The sequence below is a fragment of the Lepisma saccharinum genome, chromosome 2 (genome assembly GCF_977018435.1).
Source record: "Lepisma saccharinum chromosome 2, izLepSacc3.1, whole genome shotgun sequence".
Classification (NCBI taxonomy): domain Eukaryota; kingdom Metazoa; phylum Arthropoda; class Insecta; order Zygentoma; family Lepismatidae; genus Lepisma; species Lepisma saccharinum.
In genome coordinates this window covers 163,951,460-163,969,260 of record NC_139230.1, presented here as the reverse complement: position 1 = coordinate 163,969,260, position 17,801 = coordinate 163,951,460, and the positions used below count along the sequence as shown (strand labels likewise).

Below are 17,801 nucleotides of genomic sequence, written 5' to 3'. Positions count from 1 at the left end.
AGGGTTCCAGGGTGGGGGATTCCTTTGCGCAACCTGCCTTCCGAGAGCATCCCATGCATGTTCGATGGGATTGAGATCCGGTGAATATGCAGGCCAGTCCATGCGGGTGATGTTTTCTCTTTCCAGTGTCTCTGTCACTTGGACAGTTCTGTGTGGATGAGCATTATCATCCATGTAAAGAAAGTAAGGACCCACTGCACCCCAAAAGAAATGAACATAACCTTCCAGGATCTCGGTAGAATACTATGCTCCAGTAATGGATCCTGCAGCGAAGATGTGCAGTGGTGTTTTCCCATTTTTCATTATACCTCCCATACCTGTCACGTTCACAGATGTGCTGTGCATGATATCGTGTTCCAAGTTCTCTCCACACCATTTGATGTCCAGAATCACTTGTCACACAGTACCGTGATTCATCGGAGAACATCACATTTGCCCATCTGTCTTGGTCCCAGTTATGGTGCTGCACACACCAGTGTAATCTGGCACGACGGTGAGCTGGTTTTAATGGCACACACTTCACTGGCTTCCAGGCATACAACCCACAACTATTCAGTCAATGGTTTTTGGGGACACACGGACACCTGAAGCACTGACAAGGTCTTGAACAATTTGGGCTGGAGTGGCAGATTGATTCCTTTTTGCCACCTGGATGATGTACTGATCCTGGCGATCAGTTGTACACCTTCCACGACCTCCACCATGCATACGCAAAGCTGTTCCACTGGTACGAATAGCTTTCTGAAGTCGGGAAATGACACTTTTCGATACCCCAATAACAGGTGCCACCATGACACTTTGCCTTGACTCCAGCTGACCAACCACTCTGCCCTGTTCGTAATCACTTAAATGTACTCTTCTCACCATCTTCCTACACGCTTCTTCTGTTGCACACCAGTATTGTACTGCCAATGGCCTCTATCGTGTTTGACTGTCTCCCGTGGGTACCACCTCCTGCCACAGCACTGCAGTCTTTTCCTGATAACGATGCTCCAAGCGCACGCGTTCCTTTCTGAATGGGTGCAACGATTCCTTGCTGCCATCTACTGGTCTCTTTATGGCAAAAAACTGACACAGAGTTGTGTATGAAAAAGATATGTGTCAATATGTGTTTGTTCCTTAGCGATTGTCGACCAGTGTATATGGTATTTCAAAATTAACAATTTTTGTATTGTGGCAAGTCATTTTTATAGACACCAATTTTTCATGCTTTTATTAGTGTATATGGGCTATTGGCTATCAAACAATCCATTGTTGATGCTTTGTTGGTAATTAAAAATTACTATGGAATTTTATTTGTGGCAGTCTATATATGGAATGCTTTCCTTAGCTTCATTATGCAGCAAGTCTTTTTATAGTTATCAACAATTATCATTATCAATTGTTATTATATAACAATCACATTAGGTGAGATTATGCTAGCTGTAGTAAAAACAAAAGAAGTAACAGGAGAGGAAGGAGACGATGAAGAAGAAAGAATAAAAAGTTGTCTGCTGTTGTGCAGTGTAATTTGTGCATACTAAAATACTGAAATATGGCTTAAAAACCAAATTTGCTTGATGCAAACCTTGAGCTGCACTTGTTTGAAGTTTTAAGTTCACTTTATGTGCATATAGGCTAATCGGGACTGCAGAACTGCACCTGAAATCACTGGCAATAAGAGACAAAAATAGTATAATTGTGCTTCAAAAGTTATATGTTTTACAAAATCTATTTTCTTTGTCTGTTTAAGGTCCACTTTATGCATAGACAGGCCAATTAGAACTGGATCTACAGTTTAAAGTGGGATCCAAACCACTATGTGCCTCCACCAGGTATCGAACCTGAGACCCCTTGATTACAAGGCAATGACTTTACCACTATGTCATCAGGAGCTGAGTTGCACTTGTTGTTGTCCTTTGAAAGCTGGGAAAGTGAATCTGAATCAGATAGAGGAGGAGGAGTGATGAAATGGAATTTTGCTAAAAGAAAACGAAATTTTCCGTTAGTACCTCATCCAACACATCTAAAAATAAACTCTAACTTCATCAAGATCTCTCTTCTCCTCATCATGAAGTGCTTTTATGTGTTCCATTTCATCTGACACACAAAAACCGAGTGGAAAGGCTGCAAGTATGCACTTGAATATCAATCATCATCATCATCATCATCCTTCGCAGTTTCCTGCCTCTGGCTGGGTCGGCATAGAAGTCTAGCCTCTCCATTTTTTCCTGGTCTTCCACCACTCCTCTCTTTCCACGGTGTTCCAATCTTGTCCTCTTCTCCTAACACTCTTCCCCTGGCCTTATTCCCACTCCTTGTGCATGGTAAGCTCTTACTGGTAGTCTTTCTGCATCCATCCTCTTCATGTGTCCGAACCATCTCATCTGTACCTGATCTATCCTGTCCTGAAGCTTCACCACATGCACTGTCTGTTGGATGTCCTCATTCCTTATTCTATCCCTTCTAGTCTTCCCCAATATACTCCTTAAAAATTTCATCTCCGCTGCCTGCATCTTTCTTTTGTCTCTCTTTGTCATTGTCCAAGTGTCTGCTCCATACATAATTATTGGCACATGGTATGTGTTGTATATTACCTTCTTGCATTTCATAGGTACATCCCTATTCCATATTAATCTTCGAACACTGATATAGTTCACCACCCATTTGTTCTCTTCTGTTTACCTCCTCATCTATTCTTCCACTTCTCTCAATTATGATTCCTAGATATTTGAAGCTCTCCACTACCATCAACTCTTCTGTGTCCATCTTTATTCTTGGTTCATTTCTGGCTAAGCTTCTTGTTGTTATTAGCACCTCGCAATATAGGGGTTAAATGCATGTTGAAATTGGGAATGAATTAACATCTGGAAGCTTCCTCTCATATTTTTTCATTTACCCAAGATGATAGTGGCAACATACTAACCACATGTATCAAGTAGTTCCTTTTTTATTTATTTATTTGTGAGTACTTTTGCATTTTTACCTCACAATGTTAGATACAAGACTTGCAACAACACTTAATGTTGTATGAAAAAAATGTTTTATCTCAATACTCTTTACCTGCAAATAAAAATACATATTCCAGCAATTGTTCTGGATTGTTCTTGCCATGTTAATAAGTCCGTTTGAAATTTATCCTACGGGATTTATAAATTCCATCCACATTGTTTAGTTCAGCCCAATTTTGTGATGAAATGTTTGCCTAGAATTTTCCGTGTGTTGCAAAAGATGCCAGTGCCTTGGTCTCCGTCCTTGTTGAACTGTGTTATTTCATGTTGATTAATGCTATATAATAACAAAAAAGAATGGAATATTTTTATACCTTTAATTTTTCTCCTCTGCAGCCGTATCCAGACAACAGAGTGAGGATGAAGAAGAAGAAGATGATTACGATTACAGCCCAGAGGATGATGATGAATGGAAGAAGGTATGTGTAATTTTTTTGTATTTCATATCTCTACACTAGGTTAATTCTGAAGATGAAGATGAATGATGTTTAGATGAAATTGATGAAGATACAAACTTAAGGAACATCCAGGTGCAGACTAACCAAAAACATTTGATGACGAGTTCGTGAGTTCAGTATTCGCCACTCAGTCAAATTGGAGTGAAGATATAAAACTAATCATACTTATCCTTTCAACTTATATGTGGAAATACACAATAGAATCCAAATATTTGTGAATGATTCAGATATTATGTATATGCACAACAAATTTTGTACTAATCACAGTAGGTCATTATCTCCAAAAATTGAAATAAAAAGAATGGTTTTGTGTAGGGGTGTACTGGTAGTGGCACCAAACCAGTGTAAGGTGCTAAACTAAACTGAACTTGATTATATGCAAAACAGAATGAATTACTGTTATGTGAAATTTAATAAAATATAATTTCCTTTTTTCCCCATAAACTATCATTCAAAAAACATGGAAAATATGAAAAGTAACTTTCCTTGCATACAAAAAGCATACCTTCTAGAGCTTTGAATACCAATTTCAGTTACTTTTACATAACTTAGGTATGCAAATTCTTACTGACAGAAAATTTTTCATGTAGTTCATCAAGATATGGTTTTGTTTTAGAATGAGTTATTTCATTGTTAAACTGAATTATGTGATTATGAACTTCATACATGATTTTCTTCATGAATTTGTTATCAGCAATTGTTAACATGTAATGAAGAATACAAGCATATCTGAGAATTTGCAGCAGAAATAGTTACCAATAGTTCTTGTAATATATTTTTGATGTTGATGTGATTGGTAAACAGTGTTTTTGTTGTCACTATATATCCCTATTTCTAACTTTTCCAGACCATTATGGTTGGAACCGATTTCCAAGCTGCAATTCCTGAAGGTCTTTGTAAATATGGTGATGCTTTGCCATATGAAAATGAAGATAAATTACTTTGGAATCCGTACCCACTTACAGAAAAAGAAGCAGAAGATTTTCTTGTGAAAGCTCAGGAACCGCTTGTCAATAACTTGCAGGGTATTCATGCTATTCCCACAGGTGCTCACATCAGAGATGATGAGGAGGTTAGTAATGTACTGCTACATATAAGTTAGGTCTTCTCTTAAGGATGAGCAGGCACCACTTTGAACTGATACCAGGAAGAATTTAAAATTGTTCAGAATAGTTGTTAATGTCATTCTACAGGGTGGCTACTCACCGGGAATTCCAGGAATTTGCATAAATTATTGGCTCCGGGAATTGTGCATGAATTCTGCGTGAATTTTTCTCCGTAGACGTGACAAATTGTAACTTTTATTAATCCAAATCCCATTGAATTTATATATATATATTTATAAATGCCCTGAGGCAAGTTTTCCACAATTTAGCTTTTATTTTTATGCAGGAAGGAACAGAGAGCTGCGGGGAAAACAAAATAGAATTCTCTCAATTCGTTTACTTTGTTAGAGTCCTTTGCAGAACAAAATATCTGATAGGCAGAAGATTATTACATGATAAGTTATCTGGAAGTTGATTAGTTAAATTTGAGTTTGAATTTCTTGTAGAATTTACAATTTTTCATAGATTAGTATATCTCGTAATATTTGTGACTCACTCTGCATGGGGCAGAGAATGTGACTCGCGTGTTGTACAGTGACGGAGTCGGGGGAAAATGAGTGGATAAACAAGGGGTGTGTCATTATTCTCTAGGAGCAGTAAAATTTAGTGCACGTCTAAATACCTTAATGGTATATATTTATTTATTTATTTATTCTCATTCGCTGGGGAGCCATGGTCGCCTAGTCAGTAGAGCATCTGACTGCCACACTGGAAACCTGGGTCTGATTCCCAGGGTGGGTGATCTAAGCTACCTCATAAAGTGGCTCTGGAGCTCACCTAGCCTCAAATAAATAGGTACCTTGGGGCAACCCTGGGGGATAAAGGCTGCCCAAGCATGGTGATATCACATAACCTCCAAATTGGTCAAGATTGAAGAATAGGGAGGGTAAGGGTGGCCAGAGCATGGTGATACCCCTATATGTGTGTCCCGGCATGGTGCAAAATACACTGTGAACTTTACCTTCACTTTTTCTCATTTTTTATTGCCTCTATCTGCATGATAAATCAGTAGCATTGAGGGGAGAGCGTAAAGCAGTGATCCCCCCTTTCATTCCTTTTGAAACTTGGTCAGGAATGAGCACACATCTGATAAGACTTTTGTTCAACAACTGCATTGGCGCCGCTCCACGCTTCACATCTTTCCTTCCCCTCCCTTCCTTTATCGCTGGTATGTGTTATGTCTGCAGGCAGCGAGCAGCTGGCAGCCAGTGCCAGTGTTTTGTCTTATGGCTCCAGAGCAATGATTCATCCATGGTAAAGAGAAGAAAAAGGGCATTGTTTTGGATCTTGCCTCAGAAGGTTGTTTTGCTTTCAAAGATTACGAAATGTGAGCACGAGACACAAAGCGATGAGTTAAAAGACAAGCTAATTTTTTCTTGTTTTGCCTTCTGATAAAACATCTTGAACACACAGAACAGTGCAGGAAGGAAATGCACATGATGCTAATAATAAATCGCAAAATATCAAACGTGGAGGGGAGACAAAAAAAACAAAAACACGTTATTTATGCGAAAACTATTGGTGGAAGGGGTGTTTGTACTCTGCAACACTGATAATTCCAAAAAATGTCAAAGACAGGAAAAGATGCAAATTGAGAACTATTAAAAAAGTATACATAACACTCCTCCCCCATTCTTTTGAAAATCCCGGGCACATCACTGATAACAATTCCCCGTATTGTGATGTCAAATAATGCGTAACTTTGACAAAGCTTGTTTTGAGTTCACTTTATGCAGTTAGGCTGATAGGGACTGGACGCACATGCAGCTAAAGCAGGATCTGAATCATTCTACGTGTCTCCACTGTGAACTGAATCCAGGACACTTTGATTACCGTATATAAAGATCCTTGATGTCCCAACTATAAATTATCCCCCCCCTCCAATTACCCGATACTTCTAAAACTAGCAACTAATTACCAGTTTACAGAGTAAATGAAGATCCCACACAATCAGAAGCATAAATTAAACCTAATAAGTGGCAGATAGAAGCAGTCATCCACCGCCCCTAAACTCGAAAGTGGGTCACGTTAATCTGCCACTGATTTTCACAGCAGGTACAGGAAAACCTCGTTAATACGATATTGGTTAATACGAAGTACCCTTTAATCTGAAGTTCTTCCCATTCCCCAGCCGATAAGATAGGATTTATAATGTATTTCAGTACGGATAAATCGAAATACGGATAATTTTTAATACGAAGTTGTTTACAAGACCCTTCCGCAAAACTGGTTTCGCTTAATTCGAAGTAGACACCTGCGTAAGTTGACAAGAGAAGATCGAATGTGGAGAGAGCTTGGATGTTATTTTAACTTGACCTTGACATGTTTCCTTGTCCTAAGAGCTGCTGACAACTCGAGGGAAGCAGCCCGTAATGCCTGCTGGACATTGACATTCTTTGTCAATGTGCATGGCAGGTCAAGCTCTTCCCCACTGAATGCGCCACCTTGGAAATATTCACCAGTGCTAGATGAGAAATGCGAGATAAGATTGCACGAATGTTCCAAAATACAAGACGCGTGATGCCTGGAAGTCTCACCCATCTGTCTAGCTCCGAGCTCAAGATACAGCAATTTCCCGTGAGCGAGCAACTTGGTAGCCGACAACTTCCGGTAACCACTTTCATTAAAAGCGTGTTCTTTGTGCCCTGTAGAACTTCATTAAAAAAAGGGGGGAAACTGTTACAGATAATCAAAGCCGTATAGGCAAACTAAAGATCGTCAACCCGCTTAATGCGTTGTCATCTAGGTTTCCCGCAAAAGTTCACGTCGATCTTACGTATGTTGCAACTCCAGTTTCCCAACTGTGCCGGTCATAAAATTTGCCAAAACAGTGTTTTGTTGTCTGAGTGACTTCTCAACTTTATCTATCAGCAAACGGGGGGGGGGGGGGGGGGGGGGGTCCGTTGCTAATTGTTTCGGCCACGATTTTCTTGCTCGTGTGCACACACGGGCTCCTTTCCTTTGGCATCTAAAAAAAAGCAAACAGTTCTGAATATAAAACGAACAAAAACCGCATGATAAGTACAATAAATGTGACCCCCTTCCTTCTCCTACAACAGCTCATTATCCGCCACTGGTGTGCATGGTAATGTGATAATTTGCTGATAAAAGTTCCTTCTTCGACAACTGCGTTATCTTTAAAATGCCGATGATTTCCCTTCTGCCACCTGCTGCTCTAACTTCCAGCCGGTCTCATTGTGTTTACGCTGCAGCTGGCGCCAGTGTTTAGTCTAGCGTCTGGAAAGCTCTCGCTTCCCGATAACTGCAATGACTCATCCAGTGCGAAGGAATAAGCTTCATTGTTTTGAATCTCGCAAAGCCATACAATCCCCGCTTTTCTTCAGAACCATTAGCGTGCTGCTGTTAAAAAAAAAAACTCAATGCTCAATGTAGGAATACAGGAAAAGTTTTGGCGGAGCGAGTGTTTGACCTTCAGAATACTCCTGAAACCTACAATAAATTGTCGATTAATCTGAAAATACGCAAGTTTCGTAAAGCTTGTTTTTAGTTCTTTTTATGCTGATGAGCTAAGCGGGACTAAATATACAGTTTAAAGTGGGATCCAAACCAGAGTGATTATCGAGTGCGGCACTGTTTAATGTGTCCTAGGATACACATTCGGTGCAAACAGATCGCAAGTTGTGTGTGTACTTTTTCACAGTGGATTACAATGCAAGTTGAGGAAGAGTTTGAACTGATCCCTGCAAAGGGGGAGGGGTGAATATGAAGTTAACTGAAGTAAAGAATACGTGACTTTTTTTACGATGTGTTTTGGACAGCCGAACCAGAACGAAATTTACAGCCCCGATTTTTTTTAGGGAAAGGTTGTGTTCTCCCAAGAGAATCTTCTCTTACCAGTTAATCCTGTAACGGACAATGTTCTAGTGAACGCACATAAAATCCAATATTCATTCTGTCCGAATATCTCCAGTCTCTTGCTCGCGCCAGTGTGACTACCGTCAAGATTCTTCCGAGTTTCACTTCTTGCAATAAACGAGATTGTTTTCCTTTCCGTAGGTCTTCGTGCAAACGGGTTTCATATGATCTAAAATTGTACGAATTTCGGGGAAGAGCAACGACTTTGCACAATTAAAAGAAAATACCGTTTTTTATAAGACTTTTTGCCAGGACATGCATCCCGTGCATAACCGGTTGTATAACTAGGCAGGGTAAATGGTGTTAACCGTCTCCTTGGAATCTTTGTGTCTGCATTAAGCTCCGTGTTCTCATTCTGTGTAACATTTTTTACACTTTCTTTAAAACGTACAATATTATTATATAGTACATATAAAGCTTATTTTCTGAGCTACCACCAAGTATAAAACATCCTTTGTGGGGGTAATTTATACTCTACTTTATTTACACCTGAAAACAAGTGCCATCTTGAAAAGTTTGGATAACTCGAAGTCGTTTAATACGAAGTTGACATTTTTTGGTCCCTTGAACTTCGTATTAACGAGGTTTTCCTGTATTGTTTTTTTTTTTCCTTTAGAAATTCATAATCATACTTCTTTATCATTGTTGAAAATTATTTTTGACACAATATACCCCCTAAGAGTCTATTATGAAGTTGTTTCTTACTGACACTTGAGTTTCACCCCTCATCTATGCTTTCCCGCATTTTACGGTTTTTATTTACAGGCCCCTGAAAAACATAAAATCACGGTTTCATCCATTATATATATACCATTTAATTGAATTAAATTAGAACTTTTGGATAGATTGGCATCTAATAGACCAGTGGTACTCAAACTGTGGTACGCGTATCCCCAGGAGTACATGAATGACTTGAAGGGGGTACGTGATGAGCTCGGAATGTCGAGAATACCCACGACAAAATTTTTGCTGCAGGTGTGTAGAGCAGACTTCATAGCTTTAATACTCAACAGGAAAATAAGGTGGATTTTGTCACTGACACTTTTAAGACATTCTGTTCTGCAAGGAGCTATGAGGTCGAACAATGGCACAGGAGTTATTTGAAGCTCTTGACAGTTTCTTAATTCAGCATGATGCAGACTGGAATAAATATGTTGGATTTTGCTCTGACAGTGCAAGATCTATGACAGGAAAGCATGGCATTTTCTCCAACATCAAGAAGGTTGCTTTACAGGCACAATTTGTTCACTGTAGCCTTCATAGGAATGCTCTGGTTGCCAAAAAATGTCCAAATGGTATGGAAACTGTATTAACAGATGCAGTGAAGACTGTTAATTCCATAAAATCAATAGCAGGCAATTTAATATTATTTACAATCTTATGTGAAGAAATGGCTAGCAAGCATAAACATATGCTCTTCTACACCGAGGTAAGGTGGCTTAGCAAAGGAAATTGTCTTGCTCGTTTGTACAGATTGAGACAAGAAGTTCAAATTTTCCTGTGTGACAGCAAGTGTGAGTTTAGAGATAGATTTTCAGATGACCAGTGACTACCTTTCGTGGCTGATATCTTGCAGCACTTAAATGAGCCAAATTAAGGGTAAATACACAACACCATTCATGGTTCATGATAAAAGAAAAGCTTTAAAGAAGAATCTTCAATTTGCGATTAAAGAAATTGTGAATGGACAACTGTCATTCTTTCTACTCTTGGAAAAGACTGGCAAAAACTTTTTTGAGACTAGACACTGATATCTGGATGCGAGACCCTTTTTCTGCAGTGGAGGTTTCCAGACTACCAGACTTCTTTTAAACGAAGGAGAAGAAGAACTTCTTGAGTTATTGAACTGTCCTGTGATGAAACTCTGAAATCCAGTTTGAAGATAACATCTGACAGACTTTTGGTTGCAGAGTGTGGACGATTTTCCAACTACCAAAATATACTAAATTTGGAGCCGAATCTCCGCTTGAAAGTTTCAGGTGCACAACCAGACCTCAAGATACTGTGTCAGACTATGCAGGCACATCCTTCTCACTAGAAACTCTGAGAATTTACAATAAAATCTCCTAAATTGTGCTTGACAGTTTGTTTACACACTTAGTTTTGTTCTTTACTTATTTTTTCAATAACTCTGAAAAATATATATGAAAATTAAAGTTTTTTATATACTTCTTAGCATACACGTGATTCACATTTTTATTTTTGTAACTAATCATAAGGATTGTAAATGTAGGAACATCCAATAAAATCAGATTCTAATGGTTATAGCATCTTTCCACATACAGCCCGAATGCCATTTTGCTTTATTGCAGATACATGCCTCCAACATATCAAAAACATCCCACCAATCTGGCAGCCAAAAGAATCCCAAAACCTACTATTCGGAGAAAACCTATGGTGAGGGTAGATTAGACATTTAGTTATGACTAAAGTTTGAGAACCGCTGACTTAGACCCTTTGATTTTTAATATATTTGTGTGTGTGTGTATGTGCACGAGTGCAGAGAGGCACTTATACATAAGGTTGATATGCAGAAAACATCTCCTCATAGTCTTAAATTTTAGGAGTGTTTTCCTTGAAAAACTGGAATTATACTTGAATTTTTTCATGGCCCTAGAAAAGCCACCCTGTTCTACCAAACCTTTGCTTAAAAATACTTCCCTAAATTAACTTCTGATACATCAATCATGAAATCCAATTTTGCAACAAAATGTGTGTGTAAGTATAATTTTTGGTGGTGTATATTTCATGAAAATTTCATACTTTACGTAATTCCGTGGTTATTTGGACTCTACAAATATACCTGGTGACATTTTGTATAATCTACAAGTAGTGATGTGGTGAGCATGAAATTGACTGATTCTGATGTACTTGATTATAATATTTTTATTTTGAATATATTCAATTGCTGATGCTTAAATATTAAAGAGAATTACAATGTCATTTTTAACAGCATGATGGAAGTAAACATGGAAATGCATGTATGGTAAATACAGTGGAATCACGATTTTACACTTTTCAGGGGACTAATGTGAAAGAACTTAAAATGCAGGAAAATTAAAATCTGGAAAATTTTACAGCATTTTGCTCTGTTGGTACCATGAAGGTTCATGGGTGGAGTTTGAGCTTTTGCTTTGGGGGGGGGGGGGGCAGACTCTGGGAGAAGCATATGATATTATAAACTAGGTGTAACCCACAGGTATATCCCCTAGTTTATAATGGGTCCGGAGGCCTTCCCCCGGAAATTAAAAAAAAAACAAAAAAAAAAACAACAACTAGAAAACACTGAGTTTTATGCCTTTTAGATTTGAAAATGTTAAATTTCCTCACTTAAGTAAACAAATATTAATTAGTATATTGGTTGTCAGTTTTAAAAGAAGCAAAACAGTATGGTTATTGCATTTCATTATTTTTTATTGATTAGAAAAATTAAATTGAAAATTCTTTTAATGCCTCAGCAGTAACTGCTGACTCAACACAAAGTCATTTTACATTTTTCTTTCTTCAAACTGTACACATCAATCAAATCATCTAAGACTAACTATTGCGGCACAATTACCGCACATGCCATCATGCCAAACGTCAAGATTTGTGGTATGGCTTCATAACAAAAATGTAGTAACCAAACTTAATTATGTGTTATTTTTAGTCTTTTTTTAAGTTGGGGGGGCTTCAGAACTCCGCTTATGTGAAGATTGAATGTATAAGTAGGAAAATTTAAACCGGAGAATATAAAATCGGGGTCTCATTTTATTAGGAGCTGATACCGATGCCAATGTATAGGAATCAGCAAATATGGGTTGGATTCTATTTACCCATACCAGACAATACTTTTTCAGCATTTTGTTCTTTTGTGGGGTCTGAAATAATGCCATGCGGCACTTGCAGTGTAATTATCCGGGAATGTATGCAAACTTTGAAGTTTCCATTTTACACCAATATTAAAAAGAAACTGTATTTTGTCATTCCATAACATAACTGATGTAACTTTTTAATATTTCATAGCAAAACTCTGGTGAATTGGATTGATTGGAGCGGAATATACACACGCTAATGTTAATCAATATTTTGAAGAACTTTTAATTGTTAAAATTTTCAAGCATCATTATCAGTATTTGTGAGAATTGGTAAGAGTATCAATATCAGTTCAAAGTGGTAACTTCTCAGTCCTAATAAACAACCTTAGATATTTTATGCTAGTACAAAAACAGTTTTTTATGTATTTAAGAGAAGAAATGTAGGGTGTTCGGGAAAAGGCACTGTTCACAAACTGCGATTTTCAATTTCTTTCATTTATGTTACACTGAATCACTTACAGAAAATATTGTAAGTGATTTGGCATGTGTAAAGATTCTAAACCATGATGATCTGACATGTTTATCATGTCTGTAATGTATAATAAACATAAATTACTATCTGCTGTAAAATTGCATTTTTGACTTAGTGCTTTTCCTGTGTTCCTGAACCACCTAGAAATACAGGTATGAGGCATGAATCCATTATTAAAGAACAGAGTTTCAAAAACAGATTTTTTAGGTTTTCCCTTTACAGTAAAGCATTATACTGCATTAAACTTGACAAAACTATATTGTGATCAAAATCTTGAAAGTAAGATACCAGCTCTTTAAAGTGGTAAAGTCGTTACCTTGTAATCAAGGCTTCCCAGATTCGATACCCGGTGGAGACACACGGTGGTTTAGATTCCACTTTAAACTGTAGATCCAGTCCTAATTAGCCTATATGTGCATAAAGTGGACCTTGAGCAAACAAAAAAATTATATAGATATTGTAAAACGTTAAAAAAATAACTTTTGAAGCAATATTGCTAGATTATACTATTTTTGCTGGATGAAGGTTCAATTTGCTTCACTAGAAGTGGTTTGATTTGATTGTTGTTACTTAGCATCACTTTTCTGCCACATTTTTGTCAATCGCTGTGATGAGGATGAGTGATGATATGATGAAATTGATGAAGGGCCACTCGCAGAGAACATCCATGTCCAGTCTGGGATTCGAACCCATGATCCCTGATGTCATAGCATGCTGTGCTAACCACTCCATCACAGAGGTTTTGCACACTTGAAGTGACTTCAGCCACTGTAGGATATTCAATACTCATTGGTAGCCAATCACTCGCAGCCACTGATTGCTGTTAACTCATGATTGATGGCTTGATGTTCCCCAGTTAGCTATTGTGCTATTTTTCCTTCCTGTCTGAACCAATTTTGGACACAACTCCTCCTGAAGACAAATCACAATGGGGCCAAAAAGTTCTTACCCTCACCATGTTGTAGCAGTGTTAAAAATCTCTAATTTTAAACGATTGTGAGGTACATATTCAGAGGGAAGGAAGGGAGTAGATAGGGGAATAGTAGATGATGCATCAGAACAAATGTTTTTCATAAGGAATAAATGATGTATAGAGGCACATATTTTTGGTAAATAAAAAAGCAAAATTTCGGTACAAAAACGTAGTCAATTTCGGGTTCAAAAGCGGTAAATAAAATGAAATATCGGTGTTATAGCGGTGAAAAATTGGATGAAAAGTGGTATATAAAAAGACATTTTGGTTTTAAAATTGTGAATATAATCCTAAATTTGATTTAAAAACTACACTTATTCCACAGAATTAACATTTCACTTCTAATAGCACATTTATGTAGTTATAAGAGTATTAAGTTTATTTCTGTGTAAAGGAGTCCATTTTTGCTTCTCCAATATTAACAGCAGAATTAACCAATTTTCCGGGAATTGCATAACTCACAGGATACTTCAGACTTCAGAAAGTGTCGCGTTGGTATATAAATGGTAAATTTCGTGTTTAAGAGTTAATTTCGCTTTTTGCAGTTCATTTCGCATTATTTCGTGACAAAACATGGTCACAAAATGCATCTCACACCTTTCAAAAACATGAAAAATTAACACTACAATGTGTTTTTTCAAATTTCGTTTTTTCGGCAAAAACGAAATATGCATGCCCCTAATGATGTAATATGTAGTTGGTTTATGCTGACCATAAACATCTTCCATTAAAACCATTAGATCAGAAATTCACTGTATGTAGAAAATTATTGAAGTCACCTTCACATATGCTTCAAATGTGTGGTCCTTATTGTTTGTGCCGATGTGGTATTTCTTGAAGCACCAAATAGAAAGGCATCCTCTTTACCTATGTACTTTTAACATATATTTGCCCAGGCTTATGATGCAGTTCAGCCATAAGAAGTGTTAGATTTTAATCTCTTTCTGTTTATATCAGTTTATTTGACTTTTGAATTTCCTAACATATTCCTTCATTTATTTGAATATAGTGCACTTCTGTGTGTAGCTTAATTACAGTCAGTTTGTTCCAGAATGAGAACAGTAAATTGTGCTTTAATTTCTGGTAATTTGAACTTATAATGAAGATTTTTGATTGGATATTGCAGTCTTGTGAGCCTCACCACTAGAAAGAGCTAGTGCAAATGTAGTATGTGCAGGTATAAAGTATTGTGCAAGTATTTTATTGTCTCCAAACAAGTTCTTTTTATCCCTGTTACTATAGCGTCATTATAAAGCATGTATGACATTTTTATAGTCAGTACAACTTGTAATTTTTAAAATGTTGTTCATAGGCTTTGTATCTGCTGTTACAATGTGGCTATAATGTTGAGGAAGCCTTACGAAGACGCAGAATGAATGTTGTTCCTTCAACAGACACTATGAGCTTGTGGTCAGAAGAGGAGTGCCGAAATTTTGAAAATGGTCTACGTACTTATGGCAAGGATTTCCATTTGATACAACAAAATAAAGTAAGTAGTACTTTTCTGTTGTTTCATTTTTTTTATAAATTTGAATGTTAGTGTTAGTGAATTGCAATAATGTTAAGTTTATGACTAGAAAACTTCTTACGTCACGTGCCGGTAACATATTTGTTAAAACACTAAAATAACACACAAACAACACGATAAAAAACACTTCGGAGTTCTTCCAAGCTTTTGACTCCTTCACGGAGTCATCTTCAGGGCTGGTCGAGGAAAGACGGAGTAGACGCGGTTGTCGTTACACTGGCATTACTTGATGTGTCCATCGGCAGATGTCGTTGCTGTCTTGCAGTGTTGGTAAGTCTTGGTGGTTTTGGAATGTTGGTTGGGGGAGATGGATTTTTGAGTTTTACTGTGTTGTACCAAGAAGAATAAAGATTTCCACATAAATTGTCATTGAGATTATTGTGTTGTGTTTTTTATCGTGCTGTTTGTGTGTTATTTTAGTGTTTTAACATATTAAGTTTGTAAGTGTTACTAAGTATGTATAACAAAGTGTCAATCATTGAAAATGGGTATGTAACGTTAAGTAATGTTTCATTGGCATCCTTTCTTCTCTTGATTGTGCAGTTAATATAATGCATTGCAAGATAGAGATCTTGGGTAAATCATGTGTGATTCTTTATATTTGTTCTCCCATCTGCTTCATCACACCATCATCTATTCTCACCATTACAATTAAGATATAGAAAAGCATTGCAAAGTAACCAAAACACAGAAATATAAACCCAATATGGCAATATGTGGCAATATGTCTGATGTGTACTCTGAGGACTATCCTCAGAGAAGTGTACCTAAGGAGGCTTACCTGTACACTTCCAAAGCTAACCATGGAGGTAAATTCATAAGTGTACAAACATTTATAAAACACAATATGAAAGAGCAAACAAACACATTACTAATTCTGACAAGGTAAAAGTTTTGAGAGATCATGGGCTGCATTACACTATTTGGACTGAATCCAAAATATAGATTGCTGACACAAAGGATAGAGGCTAGATACAACTCAGGTAGTCATTTTACTTATGATTGTACACACACACACACACACCAGGTCCATCTTGTCAGAATTTGTAATATCATGCAAAGTTTGAACTTCGGATCATGGTTGAGTTAATTTTCCATCAGGTTTCCAGCCATGTATGTGATTTAATTGTGTGTCAGAATTGTTAATAAACCTGTTTCTTGGGGCTTGGTATACAGGGTTGGGTATGAAAAGCCAGCCTGCCACATGTTCTTGCTTTTGAAGCACAAAGATTAGTTTCAGGCCAAGTGAGGTGAGGTTGGCCAGTTTTTCATGCCCAACCCTGTATTAGTTCCTTTGATATGTGGATTCAGATCCCATGTTAAACTGTAGGTCCTTGCCCGAATAGCCTATCTGTGCATAAAGTGGAGTTAAAACAACAATTCAATACAAAGTCACAGTTTTCAACAAGCCTGGCGAGAGCACCACTTTTTTTTTGTACTGTCCACAACTTTGACTGGACCTGGCAACCCTACAGGTCATTTCCATCACCTCTCTCCCATATCTGAAGATGCGGCTCACTGCTATGAAAATTAGAATTTTTTTCAGTGTCTGGTGAGTGTTTCCTTTTTCTTTGTTATTTAGCCCTTATGTCCCCTCATTTGATATACACTATTCACCTTTTGTTAATATTCCCTTTGTTACGATTAACTTTCTTGTTGCTGTTTTGCCAATTTGGAAGAGTAACTGTGTACAGTCAAACCCCGATTTTTATGTTTTTAGGGGCCCATAAATAAAAAACTTAAAATGCGGGAAAACATAAGTGAGGGGTGAAACTCAAGTGTCAGTAAGAAATGACTACACAATCGACTTTTTAGGGGTATAATATGTCAAAAATTGTTTAACAATGGGATAAAAGTATGATTATGAATTTCTAAGGAAAAAAGCAAGACATGCTGTGAAAGTCAATGACGGATTAACGGGACTCACTTTCGAGGGTAGGGAAGGTGGATGACTGCTTCGAACTAGGGATGGCCAAACGGATACGGATACGGATCCGAAAGTTTCGGATCTGAATCCAGATCCGGATCCGAGAGTTTTGTATCTCAATCCCATTATAATATTACCACACCTTAAAAGGTACAGTCAACTCTCGAATCTACAACCCCGGGTATAACAACCCTCTCGAAGTAACGACCCTTTTCCCGGGAACCATGAAAAATTTAGAAAAAAATAGAAATTTGGAAAAAAAAAGTTGAAAAATTGAAGGAAATCGTCCGAAAAATGCGTTGTTTTTTCCTCCACTCATTCCCTTTACGAGCGCTATTCCACTCACAATTAGGTCTGAACTAAAAATAGACACCACCACACCATGCTTGAGTGATATCCAATAGCACTTGACCTCTGCCCTCCCCTCCCTCAAGTGCACCAATGTCACCCCGCACCCAACGTGCCAGGCTTGTTTTGCTACGCTTTCTCTTGGATACGCGAGAAGAGAAGATCGAATGTGCTTGGATGTTATTTTAAATCGACTTGACTTGTTTCCTTGTCCTAAGAGCTGCTGAAAACTTGCGGGGGAGGGTGGGAGCAGCCCGAAATGACTG

At 37.6% G+C, this 17,801-nt stretch overlaps 1 protein-coding gene across 2 annotated transcripts in view; it reads left to right on the top strand.

The window, feature by feature from the left end:
- LOC145984164 (mesoderm induction early response protein 1-like) overlaps positions 1–17,801 on the top strand; it is a 111,999-nt gene that overhangs the window by 69,593 nt on the left and 24,605 nt on the right. For both annotated transcript variants that reach the window (XM_083117650.1, XM_083117651.1), the window contains 3 exons: positions 3,327–3,409; positions 4,296–4,520; positions 15,045–15,221. In XM_083117650.1, the coding sequence (XP_082973776.1) occupies positions 3,327–3,409; positions 4,296–4,520; positions 15,045–15,221 (485 nt within the window). The remainder of the gene's footprint in view (positions 1–3,326; positions 3,410–4,295; positions 4,521–15,044; positions 15,222–17,801) is intronic.